This window comes from Trachurus japonicus, chromosome 24, assembly GCF_045865225.1.
Source record: "Trachurus japonicus isolate A0001 chromosome 24, Traja_1.0".
NCBI classification, from domain to species: Eukaryota; Metazoa; Chordata; class Actinopteri; order Carangiformes; family Carangidae; genus Trachurus; species Trachurus japonicus.
Genome location: NC_140930.1, coordinates 8,620,284 through 8,642,372, shown reverse-complemented (window position 1 = coordinate 8,642,372; position 22,089 = coordinate 8,620,284). Strand labels below are relative to the sequence as shown.

The following is a 22,089-nucleotide window of genomic DNA, read 5'->3' as shown; positions in this document are numbered from 1 at the left end:
CATCATGAAATGAATTCACAGCAACAGCGAGAGCTCCTGTGGGAACTGAAAACAGCTCCTGATGAATTAAGTCACATTAATGAATCCTCTAAAAAATTGAGGCATAGGAGGAAAAATGAATAAAAACACTTTTTTTTTTTTGGTTTGTTTCTCCTTAATCTTTTTGGCAACTCCATTTGTTTCTGAGAAACTCCGACTTGGAACGTGTTGAAAGAGTCTCATCAGACAGAAAGTATGTAAGAGGATAAAGTCCTCAGTGAAGGAAGGGGAGCGGATCCTCGCTGTGCTCTGCTTTTGACTCTGGTTATGTGTTACTGTTTTTTTTTCTCTCTGTTCTTCCTTCAAGCTTAGAAAAGTTGTAAACAGTTTGATAGAACCTTTTCTTTATATCTTTTTTTATATACGTATATACTAAAAATGTCCTCTGAGTGAAAAAATGCACAACACAGTCTGTTGAAAAGCAGAATATTATGTTCAGTTAATGATGATGAAAACGAGCCTTTTGGCCAAATCTGGCATATTTACAGAATTGTATATTAATATGCTTTGTCCCCGTCAAATAAACAAGTAAAATGAAAACAAATCAGACCAATGACCTGACATGTGATAACAAAAATGAAGTTTTTCCAGGGAACGCTAACAAGTGGACGCACATGGATGTATTATAAGGGGACAGCTCTCCATTCCGACACCCCTCCACTTCGACACCCCGCTGTTCCGAAATAGCCCCACTTCGAAACACCGCTACTCCGACACCCCCTCCTCCCCCCCGCAGCTGTCCAAGGTGCTGAACCGCGTGACGTTGTTTACATTCTGCTTTGTGGCTTGTCTGTGAAACGTGCGCTGCTCAGGGACTGGGCAGATCTGTCCCACTTGCTTTCTCCCAGACTCCGTTGTTGGAGATCTCCCACACAGTAATAGAAATACACTTTTTTTCTTTTTCTCCCCCCCTGCTCCGCTCGAGCACGGCTGAAGCCGGCTTGAGCTCACACGGGCGCGAGGCTGCTGCAGCCGCCGCTCGCACTGACAGCTGACTGAGGGAGATGCTTTGGTTGGGCTTAGGCAATGAAGAAAGGAGTTGGTTAAGTTTAGTAAAAAGACCAGGTAGAGGCTAGACAGGCTAGAAGCATAATGAACGTTATATGTCATTAATATGAAGTATTTGCTTGTTTTGCAGTTAATTATGCACATGATCCGTTTGACCCCAAAAAGGAAAAAAGGATCAATGCGCACTGTGCGCTGGGGGTTTCCCCCAATAGCCTTTTCGGAGTAGCGGGGTCTTTAGAAAAAATAGAAAACCCCGCTATTACGATGAATGGAAGTCTATTGTCGGAAAGGCGGGGCTTCGGAAAGGCGGGGTGTAACCGTATTATAATACATGTATTTTTTGGACATTTATATTGTTAGTATTTGTAGTACGACTATGTACTCGGTTATCTGAGTTTTTGTGCACTTCTTTGTGTTGTTGGGTATTTACAGCGTGGGATGTCAAATTGATGAGGATGTTTTCTGAATCAATTTTGTTGTCTATTCACATGTGTTTTCTCAAGAAGCAGTCTTTTGACTCCTCAGGGCCACCGTGCCATTCTTATCACAGAGTTTCAAGAGCCACACAAACAAAAGGTTTTTGTTTTCTAACGTGGTTAAATGCGTCGAATCAAAGCTCTATCATTATTGTCGAAAACAAGTCCTGACTTATGGATATACATTAGTAAAGTGAGTCTTACATTGACCACCTCCTCCTCCTGCTCCTACATACAGGCCTTTACATAAATATTATTTTCTGCCCACTGTCGGTTACACAACTCAAGGCCTGAAAAAGCAGTATTTCTTGTCACACTGCTGCTTCCTTTTTTGTCTCACTGTTTCTCTCGTGTCTCTCCACACAGGCGGCCTGTATCCCAGTTATTCTGAGTAACGGCTGGGAGCTTCCCTTCTCTGAAGTGATCGACTGGAGGAAAGCCGCCATCATCGGGGATGAGAGACTGCTGTTGCAGGTACCGAGAAATGATGGAAAAATACTGAACGATCACATGAAATGATGGAGGGATGGAAGGATAGGGGACGTATAGGTAGATAAATGGATGGGATGAGAATAGAAGTGTAAGGAAAAATGATTTGATGAGACTAAAAGACATGTAGGGGTGGATAGAAAGTGACTTAGTGTTATACGGCACAGCTGCAGCAGATGGATGCATGAAGGTTAGTAAAAAGCCAGCAGTGAGTAACCTGGCTGAGGAGGAGGCCAAAGCTTCCTCACACCGTACGGCATAAAGCATCAAAAGATAAAACGTGCCCTTTCAGCAGGAGCTTATTCAGTGTCTGGGTGGTGAAATGCCAACATCTTCTCAGTTGTAATTGTCTTCTCTGGCTCCAGTTTCCCCCTGGGCAATCACAGAGATCCAGCTGGGGCCGACTCAAGCATAGAAGCACAACACATAGATCAAGAGCCGCTCTTAAAATATATGGGAACAATGTAAAAATAGGGATGCTATTATAAAACAGAGCTGCCACAAGAGTTTTGTCAGCGTGATTTATGTTGAAGCACTACAGCATAAATTCTGCTGAAGAGTCAGTCGAAGATACGTCCAATTTAAGTTGAAATATGCTCCAAACTGATCTTAATGTTGAGAAGCGCTGTGAAAGGCTTTCCAAATACTGAAAATGACAGTGTAGTGTAGGATATTATGATATATGAGCATCGTCAAATCACTAAACCAATAATCCAAGTTGAGTCCTGGTTACTTGAATCTGTAGCACAGTCAAAAACTGGCATACAAATAACAAAAGTCGGCATTAAACACAAATAGCCTACAGCTATCACAATTTTAGAAGAGTTTATTAACTGTGTGGCACAATATCCAAACAAATGCACTATTAACAAAAACAGTAAAGGTGTGAGATGTACCTGGAATCCTATATTCATGGTACGTTTCTTCAGGAATGAAAAGGTTCATCATTGTCTGTGTTTCCACCAAGGGAAGTCCCAAGAAGATTATGCAAATCAGGCCTATAACGTATGGAAAGTGAATGGAGGTAAATACACTACACCTCCAGTCCAGCAGGTGGCAGTAGGAAGAAGACAACGATAATATCGGACATTGCAGCTTGCAGATTCTAATTCCCAATGGATAATAATTTGTCTTCATACACTTTCTACTGGGTTTCCACCTTGAACCATGATGACAAAACAGTCTCCGAACAAAACAAAACACTCAGGTTTCAGCTGGAGGTGAGGAGAACTTGACCAATCAGAAATGTTCAGTACTGGAGACCAGTGGCGTCATTTGGGTATGGCGGTGTATGGCACTCGCCATACCTTGACTTTGGTAGAAAATGTTCGGAGTACTGGCACTTATAGATTTTAACCTCTGGCGTACCGGGACTTTTTACGGCGTACCAGGACGGCGTACAGTGTCCTGTTGTAATTCTCTCTGACCGATTCGCGATAGTGTTGCCTCTTTCTCACTGAACACCATGCTGTCGCTCCTGCTCCTCTCTGCTCCTCTCTCTCTGTCTCACTGAGGGGCGGGGCTCGGGGGCTATGGAGGTTATTTTCTATCATAAATCAAGAGCATATTATGTTGATTTGAGAGCATTACTTTTTGATTTGACGTTCAGAAAACTCTGCTCTCATATTCAAATTTACTCTGCTCGCGCTCAAACTATGTGCTCGATGTTTAAACCTGTGCTCTCGGATTCAAAGTTGCCCTGCTCGTGCTCAAACTTTGCTTTCGCATTCAAGTTTGCCCTGCTCGTGCTCAAACTGTGTGCTCGCACTTGGTCACAGCTGCCTGCGCAGAGTGTTTCCTCTTGCGCGGAGGAAAGTCCTGCTCTCGGATCTCTGCTCTGCTCACGGAGTTTCTGTCAACTGTCAACCAATAGAAGACCGGCTACTGTTGACCAATCAGATCATCCCTACTTCTATGCTTCTTTGTGGGTGCGTTCACTGTAATTCAAGGAGCGTCACATACGGGCGGGCACTCTTTCTACCGGGTTTATCTATTTCCGCCCCACAGGCTGTTAAATGTGGCGGCTCCCTTTAGTTTGACAACTTTTGGAATAAAATATCAGTTATTAATACACGAGCGCCCGTGCTTTTCATTACAATAGGTAGCTATATAAACATAAACTAGCAGTAGTAGCGGATGGGTGCCTTATGTATGTTTTTTTTATTTATCCACGTTCATCGGTATATATATTTTATAGTCTAAATGCCAAGAGTTACTTGTAAGTGCTGTGATGGTACAGTGGTTAAGGCAGATGACAGTAGCTCTTTTTGTTGATCATGGGACCTTGCTGGTTCGAATCCCGGCCCTGCCGGCACCCTATGTTATGCAATTTGATTTTTTATGATTTTTTTTTTTTCATTGAAACGCTTAACAAGAGATGGTGGGTTACCATGCGTGATTAAAAACATGATGAAATGAAAATTAAAAAAATATGCCATGATGATAATAATTTTTGGTGCGTGACACCCGGGGGTCAAAGCAGGGGGGGGCGCAACTACTTTGGATCAGTGCTTTCCCAAGAAGAAAGAGACTGAGTGAGCGGGGAGACAGTCACCATGGCCGACCGAAGTACTCAGTAAGTTTATTGTTTCATGTTGCCCAGATACCTACTTATATTGTACCTCTTTCATCTTTTTACAGTCTATGCTTTCATATCGTTTTCAATATAGACCAATTGGGCGACATAATCGTTAGTCGAACATCCGTCATTACTGCGGTGTCAGCTCCCAGTCAGTCAGCTCTGGCTCTGTGTGCGAAGCGGCCGTTTGAATGGAAGCGCCAAAAGTGGACTATTTTCTCTTCTCTAGATAAGTCTAGGAAAGGCTGGAGGACATGTGCCGTCTCGGCTGTTCTAATATCAGCAGAATACAACAACTTTTAGACATAACGCACCCCTTAACTTTAGGAGGACTGTCATGAAGCTTTATTCATAAAAGAGCAACATCAACTGTCATTTTTTAATTGTGTTGTAGATATTATACATATTCACTGATCGCAACGCAAGTGTGTGTTTTGAAAGCGAGGCTGATTTATGCATGGCCACATTAGGCTTAGCATTAGCTTCCCTGACACTACAAATTGTAGCCTATATTGAAACGATATGGAAGCATAGACTGTAAAAAGATGAAAGAGGTACAATATAGTAGGTATCTGGCAACATGAAACAATAAAACTTACTTGAGTAACTTCGGTCGGCCATGGTGACTGTCATCCCCGCTCACTCAGTCTCTTTCTTCTAGGGAAAGCACTGATCCAAAGTAGTGCGCCCCTGGCTTTGACCCCCGGGTGTCACGCACCAAAATTATTATCATCATGGCATATTTTTTTAATTTTCATTTCCATCATGTTTTTAATCACGCATGGTAACCCACCATTCTTTGTTAAGCGTTTCAATGAAAAAAAAAAAATCATAAAAATCAAATTGCATAACATGAGGGTGCCGCAGGGCCGGGATTCGAACCATCTGGTCCCATGATCAATAAAAAGAGCTTACTGTCATCTGCCTTAACCATGTTTACCATCAGAGCACTTAGAAGTGACTCCTTTGGCATTTAGACTATAAAACATATATACCGATGAACGTGGATAAAAAAAAAAACATACATAAGGCACCCATCCGCTACTACTGCTAGTTTATGTTTATATATAGCTACCTATTGTAATGAAAAGCACGGGCGCTCGTGTATTAATTAACTGATATTTATTCCAAAGTTGTCAAAACATAAAGGGAGCCGCCACATTTAACAGCCTGTGGGGCGGAAAAGATAAACCCGTAGAAAGAGTGCCCGCTCCGTATGTGACGCTCCTTGAATTACAGTGAACGCACCCACAAAGAAGCATAGAAGTAGGGATGATCTGATTGGTCAACAGTAGCCGGTCTTCTATTGGTTGACAGTTGACAGAAACTCCGTGAGCAGAGCAGAGATCCGAGAGCAGGACTTTCCTCCGCGCAAGAGGAAACACTCTGCGCAGGCAGCTGTGACCAAGTGCGAGCACACAGTTTGAGCACGAGCAGGGCAAACTTGAATGCGAAAGCAAAGTTTGAGCACGAGCAGGGCAACTTTGAATCCGAGAGCACAGGTTTAAACATCGAGCACATAGTTTGAGCGCGAGCAGAGTAAATTTGAATATGAGAGCAGAGTTTTCTGAACGTCAAATCAAAAAGTAATGCTCTCAAATCAACATAATATGCTCTTGATTTATGATAGAAAATAACCTCCATAGGGGGCTGCCTCGCGCCGTGCGCTGTGTCTGTGAGAGCGCGTGTACGAGTGCACGCCGCTGCATCATAGATGTATCTCTCTCATATGACTGTATAACTCCATGTGCTGCAGACGTGAATGTGGAGCGACTGAAACCTTGGTGAGTTATAAAGCCATCAACATGACTTCCCAGTGGTGCCTGCTAACAACTATTAGTCATATTTCAGTGCTTGTTTGGCTAACACTAGCTACTTAGAGCACAGCAATATTAAAGCTCTTATTTGAGAAACACTGTGAAGCTGCTGCAGTCATCTCAATATCCTTTATTTAACCAGGCAAAAAACTCATTGAGATTTAAAAACCTCTTTTCCAAGAGTGACCTGGCCAATCTTGTTAAGAACAGGCCAATGACAGCTGTCTGTGAGTGTGGAGGCTGTTTATCTTGTCACAAATCACAAAAACTTTTAATTGAGACAAACAAGTCCCAAGCAAGCCCCTGTCTAATGTAGTGAATCACAGCAGCAACAGGAGGAATCACTCATTCAACTTAGTTGTTGTGAAAATTTTAATTTGTTCCCAGATTAAATTTACTCTGATTTTGCTGTTAAATTTTGCTGTTCTTACTGTAGAAACGTGTACTGTAGATTAGCAGTGAATAAACTCATGTTGGCAATAATTTGTTGACACAAAAGGATACAGACACCTTTTACAGAGTGGATAAACTTCAAATAGCCTATTCATTTGTCTTCAGAGATTATTTACAAATGGATTTTAACAAGAAAATACTTGTAAATACTTCCCACGCGTCCTCGAAAACCTGGAAAATGGTTATCCAGTCATGGAAAACACATGAAAATTGTGAAAAAGTGTCAAAGGTCCTGGAAAAGCTTGAGTTGTCCTGGGAAATTATTTATCACACTGTTACATCAGCTACCAGAGCTCTGTTTGACTTTTTCAGACCCCACTAATGATTTATTTTCAAAAGATAAATAAGTTTTATTGTGAACCCTTGTGTGGGGTATTGTGGGTATCATCCAATCCATAGTATTGATAGTGATAATTCAGAAAGCTTCGTGATTTTGCTCTGAAATCACACCAGATTGCTGCATTTCAATTTACAATGCGCACAAATTTTCGGCCGGGCGGTTCAACCCCCCGGGCCCCCTGTGAAGGGGTGGTCCTTGCCATACCTTGTCTAAAACTGAAATGACGCCACTGCTGGAGACCAAACGCCCCAATGTTGCTTAATGTTTGGAAATATGTACACTGCAGACCAGGAGCTTCTTTACTGGTAGACGCTGGTTCCTGCCAGCCAAAAGTTCCTTGTTCCTGCATGGGGAAAGTCCCTGTAGTGGAAATGAGGCTTTAAAGTCCTTGTCTACAATTTCCATATCTAAGTCTGAGTCTGAGTCACTGGTGCTAAAACCAAATCCGTGTTTCCTGTTCCTGTTCCTGGCTGGTTTGTTTTGGATTTGAAATTTGAACACCTCTTTTCCGCGTACACTTTTATCTGTCTGTGTCTTGGGTTCTGTTCTAACTTCATACGTGATAAAAGTGTTATTTGACAAACAGAATTATTGAATTGTTGAGGACATCTCTCCATCAGATCCTTCCTCTAAAAACTTTGTGTCACTTCTACATTTGAAGAATAACTGTCACCTGGTCACGACTTGTAAAAGATTCTTTTGGACGATTTGATATAATAAAACCAATCCTCTTTATTTTTCTTTTTTTTTTCACAATATTTACTTGAGACCCACAAAAGGCTGAGAACAGGACAAAAACAAACCAACAGACGTACGTGTCAGTTGACTCAGAAAGCAGCGCCACATGATGGGATCAGAAAAGAACAAGTTGGATCAAACTATGGAGAAAAATAAATCTATATTTGTAGAGAAACTGGGCCAAACTCTCGTCAGAAGTGGGACCTGTCAGCACATAACTGACGCGCAGACGTTCGGTTCAACCGAGAGAAACATGGGGGAAATCTAATTACAATCACGTGGCTTTTTTTTTTTTTTTTCTCATTCTGACATGACAGCTGTGATATTCACAGTCATTCACACCTCCACCACAAAGTATTTTTAGATTGTTCCTGAGTTGGATCACCTTCTGCTCCCTTTAATTAGGGCGGCGGACAGAGCTGGTGGTATTTACATTGTCTAATTACTCTCTGTATTACTATGCGTACACCTGCATGACCTATACCGCCACCTGGACGGCAGCACGGAGATGTGAAAGTGTCTGTGTGTGTGATGTGTGTGTGTCTGCCTTTAATTTATTTGTCCACCAGCCTTCCCTCCATCAGCACCTACGTAGCCATGATGATGATGATGATGATGATGATGATGATTTGAACAAGAGCGGACAAGCTATCATTAAAAGTATCTCACACTTTTGCTTTTAGATGAAATAAAGCAGCAGCGTTTTTGTCATTAACCAGGACTGAAAGCCGCAGCGATGCTCTAATGCTGTCGGAGGTTTTGTCGTGTGCATTGTTCTCCTACTGACAAAACAAAACCACCTACCTAAAAGCATGCTAATTGTTGGTTAAGATAATATGTGTGAAGCAAGTATTATGTTTTGACAGTGAGGCTGTTCACATTTTATTCCAGAGGTTGAACAAAAACAAGTTTTTTTTTGTTTTTTTTCCCCCATTCTTTTACCCGGCCGTGATGCAGAAATATGAGAAATTAATTAAAATAGAAATGTAGAGACGGGGATAAAGACAAAGGCTTTTTAGGATGAAACCTGACATTTGTAAGTAAACAACTGGATAAAATCAAACAACAACATGTTCCTTCAGTCTGGTCGGGGTTTGTTTCCTCTCATCTGTTTATTCCACTTGTGTTGTAACGAGAAATAACAACAGGGAGGAGGTGAGGAAAGGATCCACGACCCTTCAGTTAGGTTATCTGTTCTCACATGAGCTGTGGAAAGTTCAGGGGTACTTTGTGTAAGGAAGTCTATGAAGGTGTGACCAATCAAAGATGGCGAGGGCCGAACTAAAACCGGGGATATAACGATTTGTTGACGTTGACGACAAAATCTGATGACAAATTAGTTGCAGACATATTTAATTGTTAATAATCACTACTTTACACGTCTTTTTTCACGTTGCGGATCCGAACAACGTAATTTTTGCATGAAGTGAGACGTTGTGCTTTCTACTGATCTCTGCTGAGAGTTTCATATGTGTTATAGTGAACAGTGAGAAATGACGGACAACACACAGAGCCAAGTGAAGATGATTCAACCCTCTCTCCACAACATCAAAGGTCTGAGAGTGTTTCGCTCTCGTGGCACTGAAGATAAAGATTATCAGCTGGTTCTGTAAAAGCGACAATTCAAGTGTTCAAAGTTGTTTTGATGTTTTCCATGTCCTTGGTTTGAAAAATAAATGGATACTTGATTTCTTTTATATCTACCAGTCCTTAGTTTTAGATGGTTAAAAAAATTGAAGATGATGTATTTTTTGTCTTTATTTTTAATTAGAGCATGTCTGAAACAACATCAAGCTAAATTCAAAAGATAGTAGCTAAATAGAGCTGTCATGACACACAGTCGGCCCCTGAACGGACACTCAGCTGTTGACTGGTTTATTAAAACTAAAAACCCAGTAGTTTTTTTTAGAGTCTTAGTTTAAATGAAAGAAGCAGAGGGTGGAAACCTGACAATACCATCTTCAGCAACTTTAGTTTGATACACCAACTGAATGGCTCACACTTACAGTAATAATCTCAAAAATCACAGTTTGCAAGTAGCTGAATAAATTTAGCACGATACCTGAACTCATGTGATATTTTTGTTTAATACACTGTAACACCAGTCAAGCAGGTTAATTGGTGCGGCATTGTGAAAAAAACCTCCTAATTAGTTGTCGTTGGTTCTTTTTTCTGTTCTTTTTTTTTTTTTTTCTTCAAACAAAGCTTGGTGTGCTTGGAGGACACCTTGAACATGTTTAATCTGTCTCCAGCTGTGGCATGAATCAGCTTCTGGAGCTGCAGTGTCAGACCGGACGGACTCCTTCAGTGTCACTTCAATACCTGAAACACAACAAAACAACAAAATCCATTCAAAGCATTAAAACATCCAGAAAGCGTTTAGTTATCCGGGCCAAACGCCAGAATCTGCATAGTGTAATAAAAATATAATTACAAACAAGGACATGTGTCTGGTTGGTAAACAGATTCTGGATGCTTGCCCTCTTTGTCTTTCTGTTTTCTCTTCGACACACACACACACACACACACACACACACACACACACACACACACACACACACAAACACACAAACACACACACACGCTCGGTGTTCGACACCACATCGGAGCTCTAACACCTGCTGAGAGAGTTGAATCTCATTACTTTCAATTACATCACAGAGAACTGCAATACCTGCCTGTTTAATATGTAGAGTTTCTGTTCCCCCCGTGGAGAGTAGATACAAAACAGACACACACTCTCTCTCACACACTCACGCACACGCACACACACACACTGCCCCTGCTGAGAAACATAAACACTATTAGAGTCAATCGAGGGGAAGAGAATTGAGCTGATTTGATTGGTGTTGTTTATATTCCACCTCGGAGAGATGAACAATTAAAGCTCGCTCTGCCGTCGACGGATCCACCGACACACAACCCAACCCAACAAACCTACACTTTACCGTTTCACGCTCTGCTGTGTTTTTAAGCTTTTCCTGCTTTTTCAGTTATCACAACCAAAATGTACAAGTTTACATTCTTTTTTTCTTTTTTTAAAGTATATTTTTTGGCTTTTCATGCCTTTATTCGATAGGACAGTTAAGAGTGTGACAGGAAATGGGAGGCAGAGATGGGGGGAATGACATGCAGGATAGGGCCGTCCGACGCGGGACTCGAACCGGGGCCGCCTGCAGTGAGGACTATAGCCTCTACACATGGGGCGGGCGCTCTACACCGCCCCCAAGTTTACATTCTTAACCCACTGACTTAAAATGCATAAAAAAAAAGAAGAATAAGAGGAAAAATCAAAGAGGAATCAAGATTTAAAAAAATCTGGATTCATGCTGTAAATATATAATAACATATTGACACCAGAAAAGCAACATTTCTTTGCCTTTCTAGATGAGGTTTCAAATAGGGCTGCACAATTAATCGAATTTTAATCACGATCACGATTTTGGCTGCCACGATTAAATTAAGATGATCGTCACGATTATTAACATGTAAAAAAACGGGCTGTGCTGCATATCAAATCAAGCGCTTTCTCAACCAATAGTCCGCCAACCACCAGGGGGCGAACGAGAGGTCAGGGCTCCATGAAGCTGCCTAACTAACAAGCGAGCGCATCCTCCCTTTACATGTTGTTTACAGTCCAGAGTGTGTGTCCCGGCCGGTCTGCGCCTTCAAATGCTGCTGTACTGTGTCACCTTCTGCGCCCGGTGTTACGTCTCACTCAGACTGTATGGATCTCACTCTGCAGTGAGAGTGAGACGATGTCGGCAGCAGACGGCGACAGTAGACATGACGTGTGTCTGTGTCTGGTCAGTCAGCACCTCAGGCTGTCTACTGTCGCCGTCTGGCTCTGGATCGGATCGAGGTCGGGCTGCGGGGTGGTCTCGAAGCTGGACCGAGACCCCGTCACCCCACACGGCCGTTTTGGTGTTAATTACATACGTCGTGTAAATAAAACGTTCCGACCGTGATCATAACGGCCGGTAACGGCGATCTATGGCCGTTTTGGTGGCAGCACAGTTGAGCTAGGCCGACCTGCTGGACGCTGCCTGTGTGAAAACACTTGGTCTGTTCATTAAATGTTTTTAATTCGTTCCAAATTGCTGCTGAAGCGTCCGTGCTGTGCTTTGGTCCATGCTAGACAGACTCTTGCCCACACATCTCTGTGTATCATTGATGGCAAAAATAAATTTTTACCTATAGCCTACTTTGAAATTACATTTCAGAGCCTGTACTTTCTTACTTTTATTTGAGTAAAGGAGTTGAATCAGCAGCTACTTCTACCAGATTTATTTTTTGTTTTTTACACAAGTATCTGTACGCTACTGTACAGAATGACACCTCTGCACTCTGCAATGGCATTTATTTTTCGTAAAATAAATTTTATTTTAGGCTATTATTTATTTTAATTTTACGTTTTATTTTGAACTGAAAGCCTTTTTCACATAGCCTATTGTTTGTTTCAAATAGAAAGTGCAATAAAAACATGTTTTATATAACATAATGTATAATCGTGATTAATAATCGTGATTTCAATATCGACAAAAATAATCGTGATTATCATTTTGGCCATAATCGTGCAGCCCTAGTTTCAAATAAAAGTTTCTAGGTTTGAAATGGAAAATAAAGAAAGAAAAGCTAATTAAATCAGTAATAAACATAAAGAGAGTTGAACCTCCGTCTCTGAAGTAACAGTCCTACATATCATCTGTTCCTCCATCACACCTTATTGCTCCTATGGACTTTATTACTTCTTATACCACCTCACTTAAACTTCCTAAAGCAAATTAAGAAAACATTTCTTGTCAAAGGAAGGAACACTTATGGTTCATAATGTACCAGCACACATTTTATATACAGTACGTTTAACCTGCATGAGTGAATTAAAAGTCATCCAGAGGGAAATATGAATGCTGCTGGTAGTTGGATGTAGACGGAAGTGGTGTTTCGCTCAGGTCTCTCGTGGGTAAAATCAGTATTACACAAGCAAATATGATTAATAGATTAATAATAATTGTAATTTATAGTTATCCCCCCAAAAAACCTGAGTTGACCAAAGTGCGGTACAAATCCTCCAAATACAAATATAATCAAATGACAGCAAAATAAATGTCAGGAAAATGAACAACATCAAACAAATAAGCAAAAATAGTTGAACAATAATAATAATAAAAAAAACAAAAATAAAGGTATATGCTGTCAGAATTTATTTGACCACAGTAGTCGGGGATGCCCAATCTGCCCCAATCCATGAACACAGATCCTCTTTGATTAGGCCCAGAGGTTTATTTGGAGTCACATGGGATTATACGTATCTGGTGGCCAAAGGTCAAAGGTCATTGGGAAAGAGTCTGGTCAAACATCTTAGTAACTGGTTAGCAGAGGTGACAAGATCATAGCTCTGGTTCCTGGACACTAAACTCCAGTTTCTATACAACATCCAGGTGAAAAAAACAGTTTCAACCTGGTCGGAAATGAGTTTTCATCAAACACAGACTCACTGCTGCTTTAATAAACTCAACAAGTTGAGAAGAAACTCCTTCCTCGCCACATGAGGCCTGAGGACTCTTAAACTGATGGTCCGTCACCGTCACCTTCTCCAGAGTTTCAAGCTCCGGCTCCTGTTTTACAAACTCATATTAACACCATCAGTCGTTATGTCCCTTTCAGACCAGAGTGGGCTGGTTTTGTCTGGGCATGTCCAACAGGTTGGCAGTGTAACTCAGAGTGAATGGGCTTTAGATCTGTGGCCAGAACACCAGAAGGGACCTGGGCTCCGAATCCACCTCCACCTCTTCAGGTCTGATGAGGCTCTTCACCAATATTGGCTGCAAAGCTGCTCATTCCTCTCTTTCTTTTCCTCTTTCTCTTTCCTACTTCACTGTGAAGCAGCGCAGGGCAGCTAAGGTCACGTCTAACCTCATCAAGGAGGTACTTTGTTTTTTCTACAAGCTGAGCATCAAGAGAGGGACCTGCTCCATCTTCCTGGCACATGAGGATGTTTAGCTCCCCGCCCGGTCAGACTGGCTGGACAAAACTTCTCCACAGCACAGACACACAACCACATCATCTGATATGACTTGATATTGATCTAAAGAAAACCAATGAACATTCGACGTAGCTGTAAAAGTCGACTCACTGAAGTTTGAATGTGAAATTATTTGTTGAGGTTTTTGCGAGTTATAACAACTGGAGATTATCTCCACGTGGCATTTGAATGATTAATTGATGAACAGAAAATGAATAAATACTGAAGACAAATTTAATATCAGATTAATCATTCAAGATGTTCTCTCTCATGCCAGAATACCAAATTTTCTGCTCGCACTACCTTCTCAGATTTAAGGATCTCCCATTTTTCCGTGTATCTCTTTGATTTTGCAGTATTTTCAGTGAAATAAAGCAAGTTCTGAAATGTGACTTTCAGATATTTTATAAATTAAAGCAGAAGTAAGCGATCCTGTCGTTTTGGCTAACTTCCTGTCAGCCGATGGAGTTAGCAGTCCCCGCCCTCGTCCCTACATCACCACATTCACGCGCATCCCTTGGCTGCACACACAGAGAGGACCGCCCCTTTATGCCGTTCTCTCTCCTCATTGGATAAAGGTTGTAGGATACAAGGAAAGTTTTCTCCTCGGCTTACAGCAGAGCAGAGTGACTGACAGACCCGTGTTTCAGACCAAACACTCTACGTAAGTGATTGCTGTCGGAAGATATAACTATTTAAGACTTATATTAACACAAACATTCCACTTACTTCTGCTTTAAGTATTAAGTTGGTAATAATAATAAGGAAAAAGGCAGCTCTACTCGTGATTCCCCATCCTGTTTGGTACTTCTTAAACTCACCAGAGAATTGAGCTAAATATAATCAAGAGGCTCAACAAGATTTTAAAACAATAGCCTGAACCTTTATGATACCAGTTGTCACAATAACCAACAAACTACCAGCTACATCATCCTCACCTCAACGTCTGCTGCCAAGGAGAGTGTGTGAAAGCATCTGGTCATCAGCAGGGAGGCTGCAACCGATGGATAAAGTGAAGCCAGCTAAAGTCATCACAATGTAGTGTTGAATGAGAGGGTATTTCTCCATCTTTGATAGTATCAAACCAATTTAGATGAAGTATTGAAGTTCAATACCCAGCCTTAGTGTTGGTGTGAACACAAACTTGACCAGACTGAAGAAGAAAAACTGAAGAGAAGCAGGGCAGAGGTAATCCCAGGGACACGAGCCTTTGCATGAAAAGTCTTGTAAAATAATATTCACTTTCGTATATTTCAAAGTTTCAAATAACATGAACTTTAAAGATCTTTCCTGTTTTAATGGCACCTTTCTTATAGACACTTATTAATATCTGCCATACCAGACTGGTGAAGATGGGCAGCAGCTGCCTCGTGTCCTGGGGGAGAAGCCGCTTGATGGGCAGAGAGATGTGGGGGCAGAAGAGTTTTGAAGGACGGAAGAATTTCTTCTAATCTTTTCTGCATGTCCACAAAATTACTTCTGCTTCCTCCACCTGTCTGAGTGTTTCTCATCCCCTTACCTAACATTGTTTGAAATCTAACTTAATCCATCTAACTGTCATTTTTGTCCTCTTTCTTTTTTCTCCGTCTCCTCTTCCTCCAGGTTCCCTCCATTACTCGGTCCGTGGGCCGTGACAGGATCTTGGCTCTCCGCCAGCAGACCCAGTTCCTCTGGGATGCCTACTTTTCTTCTGTAGCCAAAATCGTCTTAACTACTCTGGAGGTAAGCCTGCAAAAAAAAAAAGGTCTTAATGGGATTTTTTTTTGGATTTAATTTTGTCAGGAGAGTTTCATTTAATCAACCAAACCGCTGTGTCTTGTTCTGTACTGTACATTGCCGCTGGCTATGCATCACCTCGCAGAGCTGAACTTTTGAAAAGAAATCTTACTCCAGTTGTCAGTCGGAGTTTTTGACCTTTCTAAGTTGAGCGTGACTCGTCCTCCCCGGCAACGTGCTGCTTCATATTCATACATTTACTCCCAGAAACCAGCTCAGAACAAGCAGCCGTCCAACATTAACAAGTCCACTGGGGTAATTAGCATTTTTCTTTGCATGTGTGTCTTGCTCAAGGGCACCTCAAAAGTAATTTTTTGATGCAGCGTGGTCGGTAATACTTACTTTTACAAAACTGCATTTTCCAACGGACTTGTATTAAAACTGCCACTCAGTTCATGAATTATAGTTTTAGTCGTCTCAAGACGTCACGTCGGCCCTTGAACGGTCAGATCTGAGCCTGCTGTGTGTGATTAGTGCAAGTTTCAGATGTTTGACTTTTTTTAAAAGCACTGGGTCACATTTTATTACATCTACTTTCACTTTCACCCTATTATACACCCCAAGAAATGAGAAGTAAAACTCTAAACTACAGTATGAACTCTCGGTGAGGATATTTGGGCTTTACAGTCAAGGAGAGAAGGGGCCAAAAGCATAGTTACAGTAAGGTGGTGGCTCTCACGGCTATGTAATATAAAATACTACAGCTCACAAGTGCACTTCACTTTACCACCAGAAACAGCCTTTTACTCCAGTTTTGTCACTGTGATAGCTGTCTGGATAGATAAACATACTAAACCTTTGTTGCATAACAACAACAACTCATAGAAACATCCAAGCAACAAAGTAACATCCTCATATTCATTCCCCTTTTACCTCCACTTTGGTTTCCACCAGCTGCCACCAGCGGCTAAATCCTCTGCTGTGTTCACTTGCTCCTTGCTAATGTTGTTTGCCCACCTTTTGCTGTTGGGCAGGTCAGCTGTAGATTCTTGTAGCTGAAAACATTCGTCTGTCGCATCTCAAAAATATATAGAGGAACCATAAAAACAGTGTGGTGGAAGATACTGAAACCAAAACAACAAAGCTGAAAGATGCTAATAGATGCTAATGCATATTTAGTATTACCATTTGATGAATTGTTAAGATAACATTAGCCCTAACACAGCTTTATATGATTATGTTTTGTTTACTGCTTGGTGAAAAAAAACTTTTTAAGTGGCTAATATGTGAGATGTTAGCATGAGTTAGCTAAACTTTGGAGGTTTCCAACCAAAAAACTCCCTCCCCCTCCATCAGGCGTCCCTGCAATGCTATTTTCCTTAAATACACAAATGTGCACACTACTGTAGGGGATGGATTAAAAAAAGAGAAGATTTTATGTTTATTGTCAATACATTTAATTACTTCATTTCCATTGGGATGTAAAGGGAATTTTGAAAAGTATTACAAAAGTAGTTTTCTTTAACTCTAGCTTTAATATTAATATTTATATATGAGCATTTCAGAGTAGAGGGTTTTTTGTTAAGGAGATAAATCAGAAAAATACTTAACAAATACTGTGAAGGAGAACACCTGACCCCTTTGACAAATAAGAGGCTGATTCTAATACACAGTAAGGTGTATAATGGAAACAAGCATTTTGATTTGTGAAATCAAACCACGGTGTGAAGGAGCTCTGTACTGTCCTCAGCCCTCAGGTTAGAGAGGCTGCAGTGTGTGTGCGTGGGCGTGTTTTCCTGCTCTCAAGACTAGAAAGCTGCAGGTTGGCCCACGAAACGACCTCGCCAGCCGAATAGAAGAAGATGAACTTGTCTCATTGGAGTAAAAGAGCTGAGAGTTTTCTCCTCCGCTGTTGTTCCTCACAGCCTTGATTCAGACCTTCAGGGACAATTTGCTCTCTGTAGCATCTCTGAATAAAGACACAGAAGATAATATCTCTCTCTATCGCCCTCGCCACCATCGTCCACGTCATCGTCATCATCACAAAAACATCAGTACAAACGCTGTGATCTTTCTCACAGTGAACATTTGTCATGACTGGTGCAAGGAGGATAGTGAAAAACACAGAGGGAGACACCCAGACAGAGCTGATACAGCCCAGTGATTTATTATAAACAAAGAGGCAACGCGGCTCACGGAGGGAATCTGAAAGCTAGAGAACGGCCAAGAAAAGGTCAAAACACAGGGATGTTCTGTCACATCAGGACATGGACCAAACACAACATGAACGCCACATCTTCCACAAGATCCACATAGACACATGAACAAATTCTTATTATTATATATACTGTATAAGCAAATCCATTCAACAAAACATGTCCAAATAGAACAAAACCAAAATGCATCAACTCGCATTTCTAATGAACAAAAAGATGGTCAAAAGATAAGAGCAGTCCAGATATTCTTCTCAGCTGCACCATCTTCCTCATATTTGATGAAAGGGCCAATCAGCTGGAATCGTCGGCACTACCAACCAATCACTGGCTCATCCTGACACACATACCTGTTTACATACTCAACTCAACTCAAAATGTATTTATATAGCACATTTAAAAACACCCTTAGTTGCCCAAAGTGCTGCACAACATACATAGAGTCAAGTGCAAGCAATATAGATAAAAACAGCATAAATCATCAACATGTAAGACATATATAACACATAACAATAAGATAGGGCAATGAGAACAATTACTAAGATAAGGTAAAACAAATAAAAGCTATAAAAGATGAAAATAACAGGTCAGAGTTTCAGCTGCTCTAATGTGGAGGAGTAAAGCATTCCATAAGGGGCCATAATTGAAAATGCTCTGTTTACACTCATTCATGCTCACTTCACGCCACAGATAAAGACAACATGACCACAGTCGTAACAGGTAAGACAGGTTAACACGAGGTCATGAGGTCCAGCCACTCTGGACATGAGTAACAGGATTATGTGATATGTAGTAAGAAAACGTATCATATTAATATTAATAATAATATTAATAATGGCTTGGATTTATATTAGCGCTTTTCTAGGCACTCAAAGGGCTTTACAGAAACCATTATTCATTCATACCAACCACATTCACTGGTGGTAAGCTACAATTTGCCCTGGGGCAGATTGACAGATTGAATGGCTTCCAATTTGCACCAAACTGCACCAAACATTCATACGCATTCACACAACACAACAGTATTGTATGGATTTCACTGAATATGAATATGTGCTGATTCTGCTCTTCAAATATACACAACACCTTCACTTTAAAAACCTTTCGCATTGTAGAAATTAAGATAGATTGAGGCTGTGACATATAAAATGAAGATAAGCTTGTGTGTGTCATCCATTCAGACTGGATCACTCAGGTGTTTGTGTGAATATGGATCCAGGTGGTTTCAACAGACCAACCTCCAAACTCTCGTTGTTATAATTCATATTCATCTTCATCTTCATTCATAACATCTACAGCACAAATAAGACCTGAGTGGCCCATGTGCCTGCAGGGTATGAAATTAGACGGAGGCCCACTGACAGCCATACACAGCTGGCCGGATGTGCTGCAAACTCCAGAGCCAGCTCACACACCAGGCTAAACGGGTGAAATGAGGCGTTGTTGATAACTGTAGTGTCCCACATACTGCGAGCCTGACAGTTGGTGTCAGTGTGTGTGTGTGTGTGTGTGTGTGTGTGTGTGCGCGCGCGCATGTGTATTTGTGTGTTAAGAACTTGGTTTAAGTGCCAAGCCAATTCTCCACAGATCTGTGACCAGCTCTGGAAACATAAAAGATATAATACCTACATAATACTAAAATAAAAATTATCTTCCACACTTTGTTTTCAGCATCATTGTTTATTTGAATAAAAATGAAGGCTCAAGTAGAGTTGGAAATGTTAAAATATTGTATTTAAGTAATTTAGTCCTGTTTTTGAAATAGAATTGCCTCTGGTGTGAATAAAATATTTATCAAAAATCACAGGAATGAAATACATTATTGGTATTTTGTTGCTTGTAAGTGCATCCATACCTTCACAGAACCCAGTAAATCTGTACATTTGAATTACATGAATTAATTATGAATTTAAATTATTGTCTATTAATTTTGTAGTGTGTTCCACCATTTTCGGTGTCTCTATGACCCTTACAAAATTATATCTGTGAGGTTTATTTTCCTCTCAGCAGCACAAAAACAAATAATTCAAGTGACAAGCCTTGAAAATCTTATATGCTGTAGGTATGACACACTCGTATTCACATGTCGGTGCTCGCACCGACTCGAGGAAGCTTTCTTTTATGGCGTAAAAACACTTCTTTAGCACCAAGTAAATAAAGCCATCACACCTTTGGGGAGTCTGCAGGGGTTAGTCACACAGGGACCTGAAATCGTTGTTTGGATCGGCGGCGACATGTGCAGAGCGGAGGAATGAAATTAGAGAGGAAGAAAAGAAGGAAAGAGAAGTGGTGGCTGTGAGCTTTCCTCACGAGAAATAAGTTGGGTTTTTTTGCTTAGTCCCGCAAAAAGCTTCATTCAGTGTTGACTGAGCCAGGAACTGAGGAGTTCACCCTCCTGTCATCCACCTCTCATCCCTCAGAAATGCAGTTTGTGTGTTTGTGTTGTTGTAAAATTCATTCCTGCCGCGGCAAAGGGAATCTCTGCACTCATACGAATTTGATGTATTTCAGTTTGTCAGATGGAAATGCTGCACTTTTTGCTCAACTATCTGTAAATATAGCTGCTAGTCCAAGATTAAGAACCAACAAAATACAACAAAATTATCAACAAATCAGAGCAAACTGTAAATAATATACATTTTTATCATTTATGAAAGTGGTTCCACCTTCACCAGCATCTCTCCCTGGGTCTCTTTTAAGAGCATATCAGTGTCAGCCAATCAGAAGAGAGATGGCTCTGAGGGTCTCTTCTGTTTGGCCGACTGTTTACTGAGAAATCTAATAAAAATAGAGCAGATATCAAGTGAAACACTCAGAGAAACCAAATCCTACAAGTGTTGGGGGATGGGTCCAAGTGGGCGGGTGACTGCTTTGTTGTGACATCACAAAGTGACAGGAAGTCCTGACGGCTGGTTTTAAGGCTCAGTTTCTGAATACAGGCTGTGTGCATTTCTCTGTGGACTGAGGCTTTGATACTTTCACAGTATTAATATAGAACCAAGAGCTGCTTTATAATCATTGAAGACATTGAAATCTAAAATAAGATTAAATACAAGTGAAATAGAAAAAAACTAAACATTTCAATACATTCTGACAAGCAATACAAAAAAGTCCTAGCATTTCAGACAAATATCATGTATATTATCATTATATTTATTTTGTGATACAGTAACATAAGTTACATGACTGCAGCTCATTGTTTTTCTTGAGAGTCTGGAGACATTCGTGCCCTCAGACTCAGACCTCAAAACTTAGCTCACTCTCACGACACTCAGCCAACTAAGTTGACCTTTTGTTACAAGCCAAATGGATAATATCAGCTAAATAACTAATGGACTGCTCATGTCGGGAGCACGTCCCTGCCCCAAGTGAAGCAGTTCAAGCGTCTCGGGTCTGTTCTGTGGAGATTTGTCTCTTTCAGAGAAGCTCCCCGAGCTCCAGCTGTCAGATAAACAGCTGGCTATTTTTACTCCCAAAATATGAGCCCAAGTTTGGAGGAGCAGAGGCAGCGAGTAAAGATGCAGATGTTAGATAGATACTGTTGTAAATATGGAAGAATTAACAAGCTAGCTTTTTATTATTCCTTAATTGGTTTTAAAGTATTTGTGGGGTGTTAAGTTAAGTTAACAGCTCACCTGATGTGTTTTTAAATGATTTATTTGACCTAAAAAGCAGCAGAACTAACATAAACCATTGAGCAAATTGTAATTTTTCAATCAACTTCACTGCAGATGGTGTGTGTGTGTGTGTGTGTAAATAAAGAGACAACCATCAACATGTTAATGTTCTGACCCCGAGACCTCAACAGTCGTTACCACATTATTACACAAGCGCTCATCAGATCAGACCACACTCATCCTCATCCTCAGCCTCATCAGACACAGAAACACCTTCTTCAAAACCCATCTGTGGTAGTTCCTGCTCGAAAAGACGTCTCTAGGAACACATGTTGCCTTTATCACACAACACACACACACACACGCACACACACACAGCGTCCCTATCAGTCAGTGGCTGATAATTAAAGACAGGGAGATTTCTGAACTATTTATTTTCCTCTTGTCACACCTTCTTGTCTCCGCTCTTCTCTTCTTATTCTCACCTCCGCCCTCTTTCTGCTTTCTCCCCTCTTGTCTCCTGACTGCTCTCTGTTATCTTTGTTATTGTGCCAAATGTTCATGGGTTCTCATGTTTCTC

At 41.0% G+C, this 22,089-nt stretch overlaps 1 protein-coding gene across 1 annotated transcript in view; it reads left to right on the top strand.

Moving 5' to 3' along the window:
• The window catches only part of LOC146961325 (exostosin-1), a 264,970-nt gene that overhangs the window by 204,172 nt on the left and 38,709 nt on the right, over positions 1–22,089 (top strand). Inside the window, exons 4-5 of the mRNA XM_085770694.1 lie at positions 1,890–1,997; positions 15,566–15,685. Coding sequence (XP_085626820.1) covers positions 1,890–1,997; positions 15,566–15,685 — 228 coding nt within the window. The remainder of the gene's footprint in view (positions 1–1,889; positions 1,998–15,565; positions 15,686–22,089) is intronic.